This window comes from Cygnus olor, chromosome 11 (genome assembly GCF_009769625.2).
Source record: "Cygnus olor isolate bCygOlo1 chromosome 11, bCygOlo1.pri.v2, whole genome shotgun sequence".
Lineage (NCBI taxonomy): Eukaryota > Metazoa > Chordata > Aves > Anseriformes > Anatidae > Cygnus > Cygnus olor.
The window spans coordinates 3,701,490-3,722,033 of NC_049179.1; the positions used below are offsets into that span (position 1 = coordinate 3,701,490).

General features: G+C 37.7%; 1 protein-coding gene across 15 annotated transcripts in view; it reads left to right on the top strand.

The window, feature by feature from the left end:
- TCF12 (transcription factor 12) overlaps window positions 1-20,544 on the top strand; it is a 162,701-nt gene that overhangs the window by 53,651 nt on the left and 88,506 nt on the right. For all 15 annotated transcript variants that reach the window (XM_040570446.1, XM_040570443.1, XM_040570444.1 and 12 more), the window contains one exon: window positions 6,190-6,292. In XM_040570446.1, the coding sequence (XP_040426380.1) occupies window positions 6,190-6,292 (103 nt within the window). The remainder of the gene's footprint in view (window positions 1-6,189; window positions 6,293-20,544) is intronic.

Consider the following 20,544-nt stretch of genomic DNA (forward strand, 5'->3'; position numbering starts at 1 on the left):
AATTTATTAAGAATTCTTACGCTTTCAGGGTGAATTCCGACTTTTTTGGATCCTTGAAGCACTCCTTTCAGAGAACAGTTTTTTTTTTTTTCTTTTACTCTTCTTTGGATTTATTTTTAACTTACTTTCTTTTTTGTAAGGTTCATTCTTAGCTGTGTGTTCACAGCTAATTCATAGTAGACTCAGCAAGGTTTTGGCTCTGTAGTCTTTCCTCTAGGAGCCACTGACAAATACGTAGATTTGATGACTGAAAATACTCTTTCCAAAAGTTTGTTTATTTCTATAAACCTACATGATCACATAGACCATAACCTTTCAAAGTAGGTAGGACACATTGGGATGTCTTCCAAAAGCTGCTTATCTCATTTTCTGTCACTGATCACAACCACAAAGCTCACAGGTTCAGTCTGTCTGTCTCTCTCTTGCTGTCTCAACATCTCTGTAACACCCCATCCCTTTTTCCCCCTAATGTTTTTTTTTTTTTGCTTTAGTTTATTTTAGAACTCTCAAATCAGTTGGAAGAGCAGATAACCCAAACTAAAGTGGATTTCAACAGTAGATCTACTGTTCATTTACATATTATACATTCAGGTGGCTTCTCTTGGATTGATGGGATAACAGAGTTTAGCTTGGAAGGAACCTCGAAGTTCATAGATTTTAAATGATTAATATTTGTTAGCTAAGGTCAGCCAAACCATAAGATGTAAGGAATCAGAAGCAGTATTCATTAAATTTAATCTTTTAGTCTGTAACCAAGTCAAACTGTGAAGTTAACCATTCCTTTTAGTGGAATTTTAAGTATCTTAACTTTAGTGGAGATAATTGATCTGTATTGTAAGTTGCTAAATTGCAAATATTCACTTACTGATCTAGCAGCTTGCTTATGAGCTAAAACTGGGTCTGATCTTTGGTTTGTTCCCAGGTACAGGTACTTGCATTGGAGAGAGGTGTTGAGCATAAGGGAAGAAGAACAAATTATGTCTGTTTTTTCTAGTATAGTGGACTTGAGCAAAATAAAAGGCTGTGCAGTACTTACAATACAGGAATAAATTATTTAAGGAAGTCATAAATGCATAGGAAAATCATGTTGTTATGCTGCCTAAAAGCTACCATGAAGTTACAGTGCCTCCTTCATTTTTCAAAGAAAAACTGTGAAGTAAAAATAGGATGTTGTGCATTACTTAAAAAAAAAAAAAAAAAAAAAGTATGTCTATACATAAATATATATTAAAAAGTAGTTATATAAATAAACAAGCCCATGACATGAGTTAGTGTTAGGAGTGTGGTTTTGCTTATGCATGGACAAACTGTGGTGTGACTTCAGACAATAATTATTAAAGGAGAGTAGTTTTGTGTTTCTGAGGTAGAATGAAAAGGGAGAGGATGAATCTGTGTCTGCGTTCTTCTTTTCCAAGCAGATTGAAGTTAGTTGTTGTTCTGCCTTGTGTAAACGAACATGAATTGTCTTTTAGCATATGCTTTAGCAATTTTAACTGTTTTTTCCTACATCTCTAATCGTGAAGTACTGACCTTATTGAAGCAGGTAATGAGGCAGAGACTCATTGTGTTGGGGTTACTTATGGGTTACTAGGATAAACATGCCTGGTATGGAATGTTGTTTCTTAGTTGTTGTTTTTTTTCCATTTCCTCTTTCAGGATTACCAGAACAGTTAATTCTATAAGATAATTTTCAGGTGTCTCGTATACTATTACATATGATTTTTGTAAATAGTCTCAGATTTTTAGTTGGTGTAGCTGTACTAGCACCTATGTAGATGGAAAATCCTCTTGGTAACAGCCAAAGCCTAAATCACTTGAGGAATCTTACTCAGAAAAGGTGGGAATGAAAAGTGTTACAACTGATTATATTTTTTTTGTTTTAATTGATAGAGTTCATTTACTGGAATGATTAGAGAACTTCACTTTAATCCAATGAAACGTGAAAAATGAATAAAATGTTAGAGCATTCAACCTTGAGAGTGCCTACACTCTGCAATTAAATTGCAGCACTAATTAGTAATAGTCCTCCAGCTGCATTTCATGCCAGGCATTATTAGTTTATGATACTTGTTGCTTTTGTTTGCAGACACATCTGATTTTTGTCTTTCTGAATGCAGACATACAGTGAGACTGAAGTTTGGGAGAGGCAAACAGGCATTTTGCAACAGGCAAAATGAACAGTCTCAATGTTAGAAAAAACTGTAAGGGAACAGTTAGCATTAGCTTCCATTAGGACTATAATAAAACAAAAGTTTTGTCTTCCTTTGTAAAGGGTAAAGCTGTCTTGGGTATTACTTGTGTAACAAGTTGGAACAAACAATATGGTTTGGAGTTTACAGCTATGGCACACAAACAGTTTTACTCCAAACCAGTTTTCTTTGTGTAGGTAGAAAAACGCCCTATCTGAGCTATTTGCTGTCCCTTTGGAATAGCGTGGTCATAAAAGAAAATAAACTGTCTAATAAGTCTATTTTGCATACTTTTCACTAGCTATTTGCTAAATACTCAAACCATGCCCTCTGATGCATGCTAATCCTTCGGTAAGCTTGCTGGGGAATGAAGGTGGCAGAAATGAGGGTGTGTACTGGAAATGGAAAGCTGCCCTCCAGCTTTTCTATGTCAAACCTGCCTCACAGCTAGTGGGAGGTAGCAGGAAGGCCACCTATGGTCCAAAAGATGGTATCACCAACCTGCTCGAGGAGAGCTAGGTCAGAGTATAGATCATTGAATAGTGCTTCCCAGAGGGAGAAGAGCTTTTGGCATAACTAGTTAGCGACTGTTTATGATCGAAGCTTGTATCAGTCAAACTGTGATCAACTGAGTCCCCTTCTGGAGGCAGGTACAATAATCTTCAAAATTGCCATGTACTGGAATTTCTTTCCTGCCTCAGAAAGAGAGGATGAAGTGGAAACACCCTAGGCTATCCTTTTTCACATTTGGGGAGTATATATTACTGAGTGATTTTTTTTTTTTTAATTATTTTCTTAAAACCATAATTCACATAATAAGTCACTGCACCAAGCCTTTCAGAATTTAAGAAGCGTTTGGACTGTGCACTTAGTCACATGGTCTAAAATTTTGGGTAGACCTGTGCGGTGCCAGGAGTTGGACTCGATTATCCTTATGGGTCCCTTCCAACTCGGGATATTCTATGATAAGTTGAAAAGAGGGCTCTGGTATAGGTTTACATACTCCCTCTACCCCACCACCTGTTGCCTTTGCCATGAGGGATCCATTCAGTTGACAGCTGCATGGTATTTTCTCTGAAATTCAGTCATACAGGTGGGATGTACCTTTTAATAAATAACTGTCTTTTATTGCCATAGCAGACAGACATTTTAAAGCTCTCAACTGCATTCTTCTTTTAAGCAGTAAATATATTTTCAGTTTGCACTATCATATTTCCCAAATCCTTAAGCTCTGATTGTACTACTAAAAGCTTCCGGTAGCTTTTTTTAGAAGCTATTGGAACCCTCAAAAACTCTCATCTCTGGTTGACTAAAGTTCTTTCCAGTAGAACTTTATGTTATTCATTATGTAAGTTAACAGTACAGATGTAAAAGCAAGAAATGGTATCAGGAATGCAGTTTTATTTGAAGCACAGGTTGAATGTGAAGAATGCTCTGAAATAACTCTAATTTAAATCATTGTCCTTAGCACTGTTCTCATTGGCTTAATTTGCTTTTGTGAAGTGGAACAGAAGTTTGGTAAATCAAAACTGTGCGTGTTTGTGATTATTTTGTATTCCTGTGGGTGGGTTATATGTGCGAATCAAGGCAGGATTTCTAGTCCCAGCCAAAAAACTGCTGCTTGAGCTGATACTTTGTAACTCATAATGAAGACTCTGAGGAACTGGTGTCAAGGATGGTGGCCAATATCAGACCTCTGTATGTAGGTCCACCATAGGAGGTGGAGAAGAGGTTACGCTTAGCATGAGTGTACATTCTGCAATGCATGACAAAGACTGAAAACCTATCTATAGTGCTTGCATGTGCGTTAGTAAATTTTTTTCCTCATATAGTAAATGTTCCAATGTTTCCTGTGGCTTTTAGTGTTATGAAGGACATCTTAGAGCTTTATCCACCTGAAAAAAGTAGTTGATTTGTCCACTGGTGTAGAAATACAGCTTGGACGCTTTGATAATTTCACACAAGTGCGTTCTGGGGAATGGAGAAGGTGTATGAAAAGAGCGTGCTGTAAAGGGTTGTTTGAAGGAAGTCTGATGGTAGGAGGGTGAGCATTCTGTTCTCTCATCCACCCAGTTCTCGAATCCCAATATTTTTGAGGGGAATGAGGGAATGTACAATATAAACTTGGGGAAAAGCATTATTAATCCTGTGCATTAGGTAGAGTGTGTTGCATGATGTGTAACCGTGTGTGAAATGAGTCTTAATCTTGTAGTATATTCAGTAGTTTAAATATTTATTTTGTAAATCAAGATCTTCTGAAGACTTCGGTCTCTGGGGCTCATCTAGGCACTGCTTCACGAATGCTTGAGATACGGATTCTTTTACCCCTCACTAATACTGTCCTTCTTAGTTTGTTGGGTTTTCTTTTTTTGTGTGTGTGTGTGTGTTTTGTTTTTTAAATAAAGTTCTCTGTTTGCACCCTTTTGTTCCTTTATTCAGCAGGTTGAATTTCTTTTTTGTTTCCTTTCAACTTAAAATCAATGCCATGTGGTGACCTTAGCTAGGAGCCACTCCGTCTCCCCATTTCCTAGGCAGCTGCTGCTACACGCTGCCCGTCTGACAGACGGGGCTAGGTTGTGCTTACCAGAGGACACCCTTGTGGTCATAACCAAGTTGTAAATGTCACTAAGGCTGTTCGTGAATGCCTATCACTTGTGTATCACTGATTCTGAAGTAGATAAAGTCAGCCAAAGATTCATTTGGGAGCTGGGACTCCCAGAAGATTACTTTTAAAGCAGAATAGTGGGAAGAGTTGTGACACGCATCCGTAAGCAGTTGGTGATGATTTGACAGTTATTTAGCCCTCAGTTACTAGCCCTTTGGTTGAACTGACAGCACGCCTGCAAAGATAGTGAGGCCTGTTTCAGCCCCATTAATGTTGTCTTGAATGGGAGCCTGCAGTCTGAAAAAATGATAAATGTTCAGTGATTGATGATTTTATAGTCCCGGGGGACTTGGGATGGCTTCTAGTAGCTGTGAGCCTGAGCAATTTTCCCCTGTCCCTTAATTAGGCCCCAGCTTTGGATTTCTCTCTAGATTTTAGTCTAAAGAGGCTTAAAGAAATGAATTATCAGGAATTGTAAGCTAGGGTTTACAAAATGTGGTTCCAAACTTAGGTTACAAAGGAGGTGCAATTTTCAGTGCTAAGTCTGTCAGGTTTTGATATAAGTGATTCAGTGCACATCTGAGCAGTCTTAAGTGGCAAATACCATATTCATGCCTTTATACACAAAAGCTGAAAGCATTTTGAACTGTACAAAAGAAACTTTAATTGGTTTAATTAAATAATATGCATGTCCTTGTGCTTCTGTGTTTTCTATCTGTCTCTTCTGCCAGTGTTTCCAGACTGCCTAAGGGTCATTCCAGCCTTTTAAGTTGGCTATCTCAATATTAGAAAAGTGCTAAACAGTGTTTCAGTTTGAATGCTGCCTTGAAAATTAGATGGCAAAATTATTTGATCAGTATTTGAAAGTAAACCTGTTGTCAGTGAGCTGTGCTGTTTAGTAATGTGATAGTGTTAAAATGTGTATTAATCTGAAACTATGGAATTTCTATGCATTTGCACCAACGTTTTTTCCTAACATCAGTGACTCATTTTGAACTTCTTACTGTGGTGTTTTGTTAATGCAAACAAACATTTTAAAAAAAAGAAAATCAGTTGTGACTTCTTCAGACCAATTTTACTCTCACAATGATTAGTGACTTAACTCTAAGAGGATTCATATATCAATATATCTCAGTATTATTCTATTTTTAGGAATACTTTCTATGAGGACGCAGCTTGCTAAGAAATGGTGATTTATTTTTGATGGAGAGAACGAAAAGAGGGATAGAAAGTAAAATGTGGGCAGAGTGATTTCTGAGCGATAGACCTCAAAGCCAACTTGTGTGATGAATGACCAGTTGTGACTCTGCACATTTAATTAGGGAAGTGTCATTACACTCAATTAGCAGGGCTGCCAAATAATCTGTTTAATACTCTGGTCTTTTTTTTCTCTAGGGTTTTGCAGACAGTCCTCATTACAGTGATCACTTGAATGACAGTCGATTAGGGCCCCATGAAGGATTGTCCCCGACACCTTTCATGAACTCAAATCTGATGGGTAAGTAGGTAATTCTTTACGAGTATCCCCTCAAAGCCTCTTTGGTCAGAAAGAGACATTTTTCATCCCCTTGTCTAGGCCTGACATGTCAAGCATCTGGAAGTTGCTTTGTTTCTCACGGCAGCACTGACTTTCCTGTTGAATTATTTGAATGTTGGGCAAATTCTTCATAAAGGCCATTGTCTGATGTTCTAGAAGAAAGAACTACCTACATACTCTCAAGTTGATCTAGAAAGCTAATATACTTTACTTCGATTTTTGCATTTCTCTACTGAAATTAAAGTGATTTTAAAGCTGTTATTTCTAACTTTTGCTGTGAAGACATCAATAGTAATCTTTATTTTTTGCACCTCAAAAAAAGAGAACCCCCAACTTTTTAACTCTTTACATCAACTCTTTTCATTTACATTTTCCAATTTATTTATTTTTATTTGTTTTCTTAGAAACATTGTCACTTCTAAGAAATAGTTGCAAACTCCTTTTTAGGTGGGCAAAAATTGTTACTGCTTCCAGGTCTTTGGGTGCCCAACTTTTTTTTTTTTCTGCTATTGAAACAGGAAAAGCAACCAAGCACACCCCCCCCCCCCCCCCCCCCCCCCAAAAAAAAATGTATTAGATGGTTGGCTTAGATATTGAATGTTTTTTCGGTGCTTCTTTGCCTGGATTCTACTGTTACCTGAAACGTATTAATGTACTGATGGTTGTCTGAAACTCTCCTCACCCTTATTCCAGTGTGGGGCATAAAGCTGTCAGTTTCAAAATATGTACTGTTGGGCAAAATGTGGTCTAGGGACGCTCTTTCTTGTATTTTAAACATAGCGGTGGTCCTGAATGTTTGTTTTGAATTTGTAAACTTGAAATTGTTTCACTTATATATTCTGCTTCTTGCAGACATGACCTATTTTGTGATCTTAGTATTGTCCTTTTAAGACATAGCCATGGTAATCTAAGTGGATTACCTAAATCCAAATCCTGGTGGTCTGCAATTTCTTTTGGAAATCTTTCTACTTTGCTCAATCTTTGTTTACTACTTTAATTTTCTCTGAAATGGAGGCAAAGTGAAGCTACTGCTGAAACCGGAATTTCATTTAAACCGTCCTACGTGAACCTGAAAATACGTAATTTAGAATGAGTGTCTCTGTAGTCTGTATATGGAAAGAGTTCATGTCAATTGATCAATGATTCTTATATCTGAAGTAAGGTTAAAATGTAGTTTTTATTTTAATAGAGTTTTCTTCCCTGCCCACCTCAACGCTATTTCAAATGTTGTCCTTTTTTTTTTTTTTAAATAAAGGAGACTAAAAAGACAAAGTATCTCAAATGCCTTTCCAATATTTTGATTGGTAGCGTGTATGGAATGGCTCGAGACTTTGGAGCTGATACTGATTTTGTTTTACAGAAATAAGTACCACAGTTTGATTTTTATGTTATATTACCAAAAGCAAGCTATTTGTTCTTGCCTTTTGAATAATTTCTAACCCATATATGTTTTAAATAGAAAAAGAAAATCAGCGGTGCAACTATAACATCCTAGTTTTTCCATTTTATTGAAGAGATGACTAGGTGATTCCATTAGGCATAATAAAATTACATCATTAGTAGAGATTTGCAAAGAAGCCTCCATTGAGATTGCTTTGTAGGGAGAATTAATGAATTGCAAGATGTGTGTATGTCAATCACTTGCCTACAGCAGCTGTTAACTGAAATGGTATTGTAATGCTTTATGGCTAGCTGTTCTTAAGGATTTTGTTTTGCTGAAGCAATAGCACGTACTTCCTCCTCTATGCAGCAAAGATTTAGAGAAAGCTTTTATTCTATACCTCTAAGAAGTTTAGCAACTCAAAACTCTAAAAGGTTAATTTAAAAGTATTTTGCCCATCATTTTTTGCCTTGTTGTAGCAAAACAGTTAATTTTAGTTCTGTTACAGCATAGTATGCAGCTTTGTATATTGTACTTTGACATTATGAATTTTGGCGAAGTATCTGAAGGTGAAAGTTTGGAGAGAGGAATAAGAAAAGATCCATAAAAACAGTGAGGAGTAGTTTCCTATTTAGTAGCTGTATCTGTTGGTTTTTTTTTCCATCACTGAGAAGAAAAAATTTCCTCATTAGTTATTTTAGACAAAAAATGTTATACAGTTCATATTGAGCTGTAGACGCATTTCCTTCAACAGAATGAAAACATCTATTTTGTTAGTTACTGGATAAGTGCTTTGATTGATCTTCATTGAATCTTCAGAGGCTGAAAGGAGCTGGAGGCCTAGAATATAAACTTGATGACCTTACAGGAAATAGCTCAGTAGGCTAATAGGAGTGATGGAGTGCCTGGGGTTCCACACTGAAGGTCTAAGACACACTCCTTCTCAACATTTTGTTGTGACTGAAATGCATCTCTGGAATAGTTAAAAACTATTTATATATATATATAAAAAAAAAGTGAGCAACAACATATTTCACCATTGCTGTCAACGCTTAAGAGCACCATTAAAAGAAAGAATTGTGTGTCAAGGGGATGTTGTTATTTTGTGTATTATGTTCAGCCGTAAGCATATTTGCCTGAAGAGATAGCGGATTATGAAGTGCCACTGTCTTTCATGATGGAGCTCTCAAACATTTTAATGATCTTGTACATTGCAAAAGAGAGAAATTTTGTCTAACAAGAGTTGATAATGATTCAATAATGAACAATTTGCCACAGAAAGATGCATTTCCATATTCATTTAGATATTTTTGAAGTGTTTTGCGGAGGAAGTGAAGCTATTATGTTGGATTGGTTAGTGTTCTTCACTAATGAATTCCAGAATTATCCTGTTGATTTGTTAGTATGAAAAAGGAAGGGCTGTTGCTTGTATTTTAAGTAAAACCACTGAATTCTCTTGGCACCGGCATAGTCTGTTAGTATCCATAGAGATATGTAGGAAATCAGGCTAAGATATATTGGTTGTATTGCAGCTCCATCCAGACTTGATAATCTTTGCTTATTCAACACTTTCTGGTTTAATTACATTTTAGAAAACTGTTCATGAGGAGGCCGGATTCCTTCCTCTGTAATTATGCTGCCTTTTAGTACTTTGTACTTGCAGAGGTCAGGTTTTGCCGGGACCCTTCAAGCATATGATACTGTATTTTCTGTTGTGCTGTTCCCTGAACTTTGTAATATTGAACTCTTCTACTTTTGCTTAAGAAGAAAGGAAACAGATTGCTCCTGAGTATAGCTTTCAAGTGTTTTTGTGTTAGTTGTTCTTGAAAATTAGAAGTGGGCAACTTTTGTTGTGTGTTTGTGTCTTTCCACAAGGAATAGGAAGAATAAAAGCGAAGCACTTACATGCTGTGCTCCATGTCCATTTTTTGTGTACTGAACAGTTCCACAGGCCTGTACATGACGAAAAGTCATTAAAAAAATTAGTTGATGGTGAGTGAAAAGGTGGTGGTTGAATATAAGCTTGAATTTAAAATGCGGAATTCTCTCTCTTTGAGTTGAAAGAGATGATTCTTCCAAGTTTTTTTTCAAGTGTACTTCCCTGTTTTCCCATTAGTTATTTACTTGTTCTACGGTTTAATTGGATTGAATTTTAGAAGATCAGTCAACTGAGATAATTTGCAACTGTCATAATTAGAAATTCTGAATGTGTGGGACTGGCACATACAGAGTATTGTAGATCATTTGCAACTTCCTGACCTTACCTACTCACTGTCACTAGTGGATCCAGCTCTAGAGGTTGTAGTTAATAGTGTATTTCATATCATCTGTTGATGTTGTAGCACTTACCTTGTTAGTATTCTAATGAGGTGGTGACTGTGCTCCTCTTCCTAACAAACTGCCTTCTGTTTCATGCTAGCTATAGCCATGATAATTTCTTTGACCACTATGAAGAGTATGGAGGAGCTGACAGTGCAGAGAAATCAAGGCATATATCGGGCAGTATTTATGATGGAGGGAGTAGAAGCTTGTTACAATAATTAGTGTCATAAGTGGTTCAGATTTTGCCATGCAAAGGGTGGCAGGAGAAGGAAGGTGCTTGATGGGTTGAGGCCAGATTCCACAAAAGTTTCGAAGGTGTTTTTTGAGTTACTGTAAAACTAAAGACTCATTTTGTGGGTTATTTATATAACGAGCAATCAATATCTGGATTTTGATGGGTTTGGATTTAGCATTGCTGTTCAGTTAATTGACTTGCTTGACTCATTCTTCAGATGTGTAAGAATGGTTGTGTCTCTGTCAGTGCTTCTTTCAAACTAGTGAAATTACTATGTCTAATTTTTATTGTAAAATCTATTGCTTGACTTGTAAGCACTCCAGTTGGCTTGGGTGGAGTGACAAGCACTTTACTGAAGCAATGTGGCAAATAACTGAAACATCTGTGAGCTTTCGAGTATTGATACTGTTCTGAAAGGGTGATGCAAGTATTTAAACCTTAATTTTGGGAATGGTTCTCAGTAAAAGGAGATGGTTTTGAACTGTAAAATGCAATTAAAAGAAGGTATACACCTGAATTCTTTCTCAGTTAAGGAGCTAACCAATCTTTTGAAGTGCTAGTTTTTTTTTTTTGTTTTTTTTTTTTTTTTACTCAGTAGCACTTCAGTAAAAAGAATTTCGAAATTGTAGAGAGCCTAAGATGAAATGATTTTGTGTTGGTGAAGGCAATAGAAAGAAACCAGCAAAGGTAAATTATTATTAAAATGGCAAATGTTAAGAATGATGCCATTACATTTTTTTGCTAAGAATCCTGTTTTAACTACCTTTCAGGAAGGGAGAGGGCAGGTGCAAACAGTGAGTTGGCAGACTGTCTGTTTGTCCGAAATAATAGTTAGGTTTCTTTGAACCATCTTCTGTAGTCATCACTAATTTAACACATGGAAAAAACAAAAAGGCATCATAATGGAAATGATCTCTAGAGACATGAGTAATGGCAAGATTGATGTGAAGTAATTTATACACATCATTATTAACTTATTACATTAGTGTTAACTTGGAAAATGGTCAGAAGAATATTTTGTATAATTCGAAGAATTCACTAGGAAGAAAGGCAAATGTTAAAAGAAGAAAAAGACAAAGACATAATAAAGATTACAAGTGTTTCAGTTCATTCTGTTTTACAGGAGCAGGGCAGGATGAAGAACACAGCTTGTAAAATGATAGCTAATAAGCTTCACATCATGCATAATTATCTGTCAAATATTACTGCAGCCAAGAGTGCAGCAAAAAGTTGTTCTTAGAGAAGATGCAGCAATTGACAAGGTCATCCGTGGGTACAATAGTTAGAGGTACAAGTCTCCCGCTGTAAGACACAGGCGCACCACAAGCCAATAGGCTGTAAACTTCCCCTGCTGGAAAAGTTCTTCTAATTTTGCTTCACAGTAAGTGGCATCAGTCAATTTCATGGCATTATATTTACATTTTATTAAATCACTTAATGCCTTGATTATTGAAGCTAAAAATACGAGGACTGAACATGCTTCCATTCTTGGGTTATGTAAGTATCCTCAGTTCATCTGTAGAAGAAGAAAATATTAGGGAAAAAATCACCCAGGCTATTTTTATGCAGGTTCATCTATATGTAATTCATCATGGCTCCTTTTCCGGAGGTAAATCTTGCCATTGCTTCACGCCAGTAAAACTCTGTTTTGTTGCTTCAGATTGGCATGTCTTCATTGTAAATTAGTTTTTGTCCAAAGTATTACATAAAATGAATTGGTAAATGTAAGACTGATGTTTAATTTTCCTTCTAAGAATGTCTGCTTTATTTTGGGGGCGTGTCAGTGTGCTTAACTGCTTGATTGGCACTGTTTTTTATATAGTGTTCTAGACTAGCCAAAATCAAATGTGAATCTTGTAGTATTTTGTTGCTTATGATGAAAGCTTAATGTTTTAAGTTAAATTTTGGTGATTTCTTCCTTCTTCCACATAATTATACTTATCATTTAGTTCAAATCTGAATATATAAAATCTCCACAAATAAGTTGAGGGAAGATATTTTTAAGTTGTTCAGGCTGTCCCCTTTACTCTTCCTTTTTTTTTTTTTTTTCTTAATGCTAGGGAAGCATGTGTTCTTTTGCTCTGGGGTTTCCGTGCAGCCAGCTGGGTTGTGCCTGTGGCTGAGCATGTTGGGCAGAGACAGCTTCTTGTGATTGTACCTGTAAAAGCTCAGGTGTGGCGTCCTGTGTGCTGCCAGCACGGAGCAGCCTGTGCTGCCATAGTCTGCAGCTTTATAGAGTTGTAATGTTTCATATCTGTTGGTTCAGTTTCAGATTATTATTTTTTTTCCCCAGGTATTACATTAAATAAATTCTGCTCACACCGAAGAATTGCTCTCATCTGCTCTTCATTTTCCTTCTGTGAAAGCTAATGGGTTTCTGGGAAATTAAATTACACAGTCATTTAGTGACAGTGCTAAGTGCAGGGTATTTTTACCCTTGGGTTTTTGCTCACAAGAGTGTGTGTTAAGCTTGATTTCCCCTTCTGTTTACAGTAATATTTCAATCAAATAGCCTTCCTAACACTTCTTTAAATACACTAATACCTCAAGGCTTCCCACAGATGCAGCAGAGCACTGTGTCCTTTGTGTTCCGCTGTAGCAGGTGTCCATTCGTATTCTCTCCCCCTCGAGATTTCTGTCTTCTTCCTAGCCAGCAGCTGTGGCAGCGGGGCAGGAGCGAACCTCCTCAGGTGGTGCTCAGGTGTGGCTCTGCCAGGTAGGTGCGTGGCCACAGCTGCCTCCCTGCCTGGCTGGGCTCACCTCAGCTGCGGCCGCTCGTGGGAAGCGGCATGCTGGGCTACTGGCTGCCTTCAGCAGTGGCGAGGCACTGTGCTTCGAGGGCAAGAAGGTGAAGGGGTGAGCAGGTGCAGAACTGGCTCCCTGTCAGCGATGCACTGAATTTGCAAATATGCCCGAGTGCTCAGGCGGTTTATCCTTAACCAGTAGGGTTGGTATTGTGCAAGTTGAGAAGATGAGAAAATCTCTAAATCAGTGTGGGAGTCGTTTTCAAGCTTAGTCTGCAATGCTGTGGTTCAAGGGGAAATAAACAGGTTTTCTTTCAGGAATGTGAGGAAGTCTGTCCTTGAAAATCCTTTGTACTGTTTAACGCTGTGCTAGGAAGAGATGGTGGTGTCTCTTCATTGGATGCTGCCAGTGCCCAGGTGCCGTACCAGGACTCCGAGTCTCTGCAGGTCTCCAGCATCTCCCCCAAGCAGAACTTGGGGTTCTGGTTAGCAGTTGGCAGTGGTACTGTGCATATGATACGGTAACGGGAAAAAACTGCGACCTAGTGTTGTGTCAGAGGAAGATGAAATGTCATCTTTGAAAAGGTTTCATTTACAGCTAAAACTAAAATTTCTGTCATACTAACTGTTTCTGAATTGCTGGTCTGGGAATTTAAATATGCAAGTCCATGGTTTTTAAATGTTGAAATATTTTAGTTTAGAGAAAATTATACTGAGAAACGTGGTTTTTAGCTAACACAATCTGATACGTTGAATGTTCATTTATTCACAGTGTACTCGGACTCTGAGAAGAGGAATAAATAGTAATCTGATGAAAATTTTAAGTGTTGCATTTCCTCTTTGTTATAACATGTCAGTTGAGCTCCTGTAGGGTATGTTTATCTGTTACAAGGCTCATCAGTGCATGAAATGCTGAAAGGGCATATTTCTCTCCTGTGGTTCTTGCTATCCCTGGGCTCTTGTAGATGTGTTCCAGTGGATGGGATCAGCTGGGTGAAGCCATAAGATTTTAAATTTCAGTCTGTCTGAAGGCGCCAAGCTCCTTTCTAGGGACAAGGGAGGAGGGGATGTTTCTTTCCTGTACTGGTGATGTAACTTCCCCATGAGGCACTTGCTTAGGGATCTACATAATAACTATTATTCTGTTCAAATAGGAGACTGTAGAAAGCTCATTGGTGATTAAAAGATAATTTTGTAATTTTTCATGGCTTGTCTTTGTCTTGCAATGAAGATGTTTGTTCATCGCCAGGTGCATACAAATCATTTACTTGATCTCTATTTCATGCCATTATTTTTTCATTCTCGCGTGCATGTAGCTGTAGCCTGTCAATTGCTAGCAGTCCAGTTTTTAACAAATTCAGCAGCCTCTGTCCAGCGATTAAATTCTGAACTGACCAACCAAGATGGTGTAACTAGGCTGCTTGTGCCAAAACAAGTGGCTTTTGTGATTTGGAGCATTATAGTATTTGCATTAATATTTAAAGTTGTTAGTAGTTTTCTTTAGAGACTTGGTTTTTGTGAGTCAAATGTTTGTTGCTGCTGGAAACCTGGCTTTGTTTAGATACATAGATACCTCAGAGGGAAAAGCAAAAAGGATGAAATTGACCAAGCCATTGCTCAACAGATAAAATTTTATTTTTTAAATACCTTTTGGTACAGGGTCTGTAATATTGTTGGTTTTGTGAGGGGCCACTGCACTTTTCTCTAGAGTTATAAACCAGTGTAGGTGTGCAATGCTTCAAATATAATGTCTGGACACTTCCACTTCAGTATTGCACCAAAGTTTGCTTTCTGAAAAGCAAGTGCAAGATTTTCATACAACAGAAACATGCAGAAGACCAGAGAAACGTGCATCTCTTCATGCATCATCATCACTTGTGTTAAGTGACGGTGAGATCTTGCTTTATGTGCAAGGCTTTGCTGGTTGCTGTCTCTTTATGATTTTCTGAAGGCGAACAGCACTGTTGCTTTCAAATGAGCGTTTGGCTTCTGTCACTCTAATGCATGTATGTATCTCAGGTAGTCAGCTGAAAATTCCAAGCAGTCGTTTCTTAGGCATCCAGATGCAGGGTCGCTTTGAGAACTACAAGCTTTGTTATTTGAGAACTACAAGCCTCGTTATCCTTATGTGTAGAAGTTTCACCAGGATACAGGGGAATATACAGGATTAAAGAAACTGATGGGATTACTACTGCTGTGATTCCTTTAAAGAAACCAGTAGCCTTATGTTCAACAGTGAAATAAATAAATAAATAAAAATTAATTGAAATGGGAAAGAAATGACAGCACTTGCTGTAGAAGCAAGTTGAGATGGACTCTACTGTCTTTGTTAGAACTGCTGAGCTCTGGCCATGAGTTCTTCGTAAGTTTTAAAGATAGCTGAGAACAGAGTTCACAAAATCATCTTGTATGTTTACTACAAACAATTCTTCCTTTGAAGTTCTTATTAATGTTCCCATTCAAATGCTGGGTGCAAGTGCGAACTATTGGTTGACGTTCTGTTGAGGAAAGCTCTCAGGAACAGCATTCGTACGTACCTTGTTTCACATGGGGCTTTTTAAGCAGTAGGGTATGCCTCAGCTGCTCACTGCCTCCCAGTCACCTGCTGAAGGAGAGCAAATGATAAGCTTGTGGTTTCTGTCACGTGTCCTGCAAATTTTTTATCTGTATGGAGTCTTGCTTTTTACTCCTTTGGGTTTTTTTCTCCTGTTCTTCCTTAACTTTGTCCACAAGAAGCATTTTTTCCTCTTGGAAATGACTGTCAATCCAATTGTCGTGTAAAGTATTGTCCTCAAGTGGCTGGAACTCCAGGAGTTGGACTCGATGCTTCTTGTGGATCCCTTCCAACTCAGGATATTCTGTGATTCTATGACTTAAACAGCATCACACTGCTGGACAGCAGTGGCCATGATCCAGTTGTGGGAACTGAATCACATCACCATGCGTTTTCTTAGCTGTTGAACAGATGATGGAAGCTGTGTATCTGTTCCTTTCATCTGTGTATTTCAGGCTACCCTTAGAACACACCCATGTGCTTCTGTTGGGAAGTCTGCTTGCAGTACCTGCAACCTTCTTCCGCCACCACCTGCCCCCCTTTTCTGGTCTGCTGCTGGTGGCTTAGCTTGTGCCAGGAACCTGCAGGGGGCTCTCTGGACTTTCTCTCTCCTGTCCTCTCACCTACCTGCTGCGTGTCTGGCAGACAAGATCTGAGATTCGATGGCTGGGATTTATGGTTCCTGTTGTTTTCCTGGGAATGTTTCTTTGTGCTTAGTATACAGACGAGGAAAAAAAAACAAACACAATCCTGCAGGAAGCGGGGAAAATATGTTCCCATTGTACTAGCAAATCCTGCAGGCAAAATCCCAAATAATTTGCTGTGTGGTTAGTCAGATTTGTCATCTAAGGAATTTGGATTGTACAACCCATGTGCAAAAACAGTACTATCATAACAATAGCTGTAACAAAATTTAGTTTGCTTCCCAGTGTGATAGGGCCCTGTATAATAAACTTGGCACTTAAGCACAAATGCAGTACAAATAAAACATCTTGAAATTTCTCCTCTTGCTAAAGGGGCAGAGAAGGCAAAGGACTCAAGAATAAAGCATGACTTGGTAACGCTGTTGAAGTTATAACTTCAAGACTGATCCCTGGGGTGTACGTTGAATACCTGAGTTTATGACTGCAGCATAAATACATTCATAGCACGTTTAAAAAGCACGTTTATCTCTGAAGAGATATGAAAGAGTGTACTTGTATGTTCTTTTATCATGGTACTACAGTTTTAAGTACATTTTCCGCATAATGAGAGCAAAGAAAAGTTTTGCTTCATTATTCATCTCGGGTAAATAATATTTTATATCTAGAGTCAAATCTTTTTCCTATGACATCATTTATTTGTTTCATAAATTGCTAGTCCATTACAAGCTGTCACCTTATTTGCTTTTTTTTATTTTATTTACTTATGTACTTATTTGGAGTCCTCAGGTATTTCCCAGTGAAAAGATAAGCTACAGGTAGGTTGGCCTGCTTTAATAGAAATTTAAGAAAATGAAGTTCATTACAGAACCAAACTTTGAAATGTCCTTTATCTTAAAAGTATCATTGTCTTACAAAATATTGCAAAGAATATTCTGATCACATTGTCTTAACACTTATGAGGAGTTTGCAGAAGCTCATCTGCCTGTTAGACCATAGAAATCATTTAGAACAGCTTAATATTCTATCTACTGGTCAAAAAAAAGAGATTTTTTTCCATATTTGTAACTTCCTCGAATTTTTGTTTTTCTTTAATTTTAGAGGCATTTTTATTTCCAGGTAATTATGTTGTATTGTTACAGAGCTTCAAGTATGGAAAATAGTGAAATTCATACAACTTCGGAGGATCAGAAACTATACTCTTATTTTCTGTGATAGTTCTGTCTGTATTTGTATTGGAAATGTCATCCTTTTGCCTGAAGTGAATCAAATCTTTCCTCCCAATGACAGGAGAGAGGTTGGCTTTTTGGGAGTGCTGTGTTCTGTGGTAAAAGATCTGTTCAGATATTTTACAATCGCTGAAACAACTGTTCTTTATATCTTCTGGGACTGATGCTTTTAGGCTTAAGATAAATGTCACTAGCGTTACTAGTGTTTAAAATATTACTTCATAAAAAACAAAGCTGAGAAGTCCACGTGCCAGTTTTTTCGTTTTTTTTTAGGCATCTGAGTTTGTATCACATTTTTGCATTCAGATTCTTAAGCTATGAGAGCACAATCTGAATTTCCTAGTTGATGCCTCGCTCGGTTCACCTTGCGCTGCGACGTTCTTCTTGCCCAGTGGCTAACGGCTTGGGGTGTTACTTGATAATGGAGAGTGGTAGCAGGAGGAATGATGATGGGCTTGTCTTTGTGGTGCTTGGCTGCATTTCCTTTAATTTTTTGTTCTCTGCTTTTATTTCTCAGTGACAATTTATAAACAGTGCATGTTTCACAATCATTTCAGTCTGGAGTGCCAAACAACTGTATGATGTTGTTCCATTGTTTGACAGCTATCTGGCACTAAGCCACATGCACAGTAGTAATAAATACTTCTGTCCAGTATATGTGTATTTTCTGGACAGAATCATGTATCCTCAAATCTATACAATATAATTTTTGTGGTAGCTGTACTGTGCAGTTAAACCTCTAATGTTTGTCCCTTGGATCCACTTGTCTGGATCCGTATGCTGCTTCCATCTCAGCAGTTCCAGCAGGCTCCGCAGTCAGGTGCCCTTCAGCATTTTTCCTGGCTTTGCTTTCCTCCTTTCTTCTTTTTCTGACTTCTAAGGGCCTTTTTTATTTTTGTGCAGATGTATTGCTCTTAGTAGGTATATTTTCTGTTTATTTCCTTCATCGTAAATATAATGAAAATAGTTGTAAATCTGATGGTAGTGTAATGTTGTTACTTGCTGCATGGCACTTACTTGGACGTAACATCTGACGTGAAATTCAGAGCATATCTGGCATTCTTAATGTTCAAGGATTTTTTTTCTCTGTGCCCCTGTTACTGGTCAGTGCTGTTGGTGGGTTACGTAGATAAGTCTTGCTTCTGTTCTGGCATAAGTGTTTTTGCGTCTTAGAAGTGGTCATTAAGTACCTGTTCTGAACAGGGGGCCGTGTAGAACGGTAAGTGTCCTGCTTGGAAGGACAGATGACTGCAAGCTGGATCTGGACGACCAAAGCTGTTCGTTCTCATGTTGCAGTGGAGGTGTAATGATGTGTTCTGTATTAGAAAAGCTAGGGGATAATAAAAGCCATTATGGGAAAAAGTTTTAAATGGGAAAAATGATCATTTATTGATGGCCAATGTCTAAACAAATGTGCAAGGCTATGGTGTAGTAACACTGGAGGAGACTGAAAGAGTAAGTTTGACTGCAAAAGGGGTAAAAAAAAAAAAAAAAAGCTTATTTCTGTGGTTAGAACAACAGCATGGGTTCACATATGCTGAAGGGGGATTTCATACTTTCCCACTGGAAAAAACAAATTTACATAGGCTTTTTTTAGTGTCCAGTATTTTGTTATTTAAAGCATGTCCTTTTTACTGAGGCTTCAGAGATGTGTCGTGGATGCTTTTCAGAATGCGTGTGATCCCTTGTAGCATGTACCATGCTGCTCAAGGCAAGAAGCTTTAGATGTCACAGTCATCTTGCCACACATGATGAATCACTTTGCCTCAAGATTTTCTGCTCACAAAGCCTCAAGGGTAACTCTGTCTCCCTAGGGATGTTTGGTTTGACTAGCCATCTGAGCTTACTGTTGTGTGACCAGTTTAGAAAGTACTAAATCCAAAATTTTTCACATTTTATTTTTACGTTTAGAAGTAAAATTTGAAGAGGAGGTGCATCATATGAGTACATATGCCAAGGTTACTGCTGACCAAAATCAGAAGTAAGGCACAAAAAGGATCAGTTTGGCTTTAAAAAGCCAGTATCATTTTAAACTTTTTTTTGCTTAATTTGTTACAAGAATCATGTGAAGTGGTTGTAACTGCAGGATGCTATCTAATACATGTGTTCCTGCCTTTTTTCTCTTTTCTGTCTTGAAAACAAAACACACACAAAAAATAATAATAAAAAAGTACTAATTTTCTTGGCTTTCCTGACTGTGTCTGAATTTGGATATTCTTTGGTTGTATTGGCCTATAAGATGGGGTTAGTGACTGCTGGTGATACAAACTAAAGTTTCAAGATGCTAAATAGGTATCTGGTCAACAGTTTCCATAAAGTGTTCCATTAATTTGGTATAGGGAGCCTGGGGGACCGTACAAGCAAGATTTTTAAAATGTAGCCTGATGTTTGTAGTATTTAATGCAATTTATGTTTTTTAAATGGATCAAAATTTGTAACAGGTAAACTTAAATTAATATCCAGTTCTTCAGCTTTCCCATTCAGTGGTCTAACACTAGATACACTAACTGTTTTGTTACGGTAAGATGCATCTTTACTATTTTTGCAAATTTTCAGAAACAGTATGTCAGCAGCAAGGCTTAGGAAAGAGCAAGTAAACATTGAGTTTTCTTCATTTTTTTTCTTACTTATTCTATTTGTTTTCCTGTCCTTCCTTCCTCTTTGCTTTTCATTGTCTTTTTGACAATATGTATGTGTTGTTGTTTTATCATTCGTATGTGATCAGTGAAGAACGGTGTCTCTAACTGCCTTTGTAGCATGTTCAATATCTATTGTTATGATGTTTTGGAGGAAGAGGTAGCTGTTTGCCTTCGTTACTCCCTCCCTTTAAGAAAATCCTCCTATTCTTCTTGACTAGACTATTGCAGTGACTTAAAAAGGGGACAGAAATGTAACTGTGAATTACTGGATGGCTGTATTTCATCCACTTTAGCACACAGAAAATCTCATGCTGCCTTTCTCCTTTCTGTCCTGTTACCCTTCTTCATTTTTTTGCTTAAATAAGCATTGCCAGAAGAGCTGATCACTTATTTTCAGGTTTGGAAGACAAATCTAAATAAACATTTTTCCACAGACTTTTTTTTTCCTCCCTATTTTTTCAGGGCTAT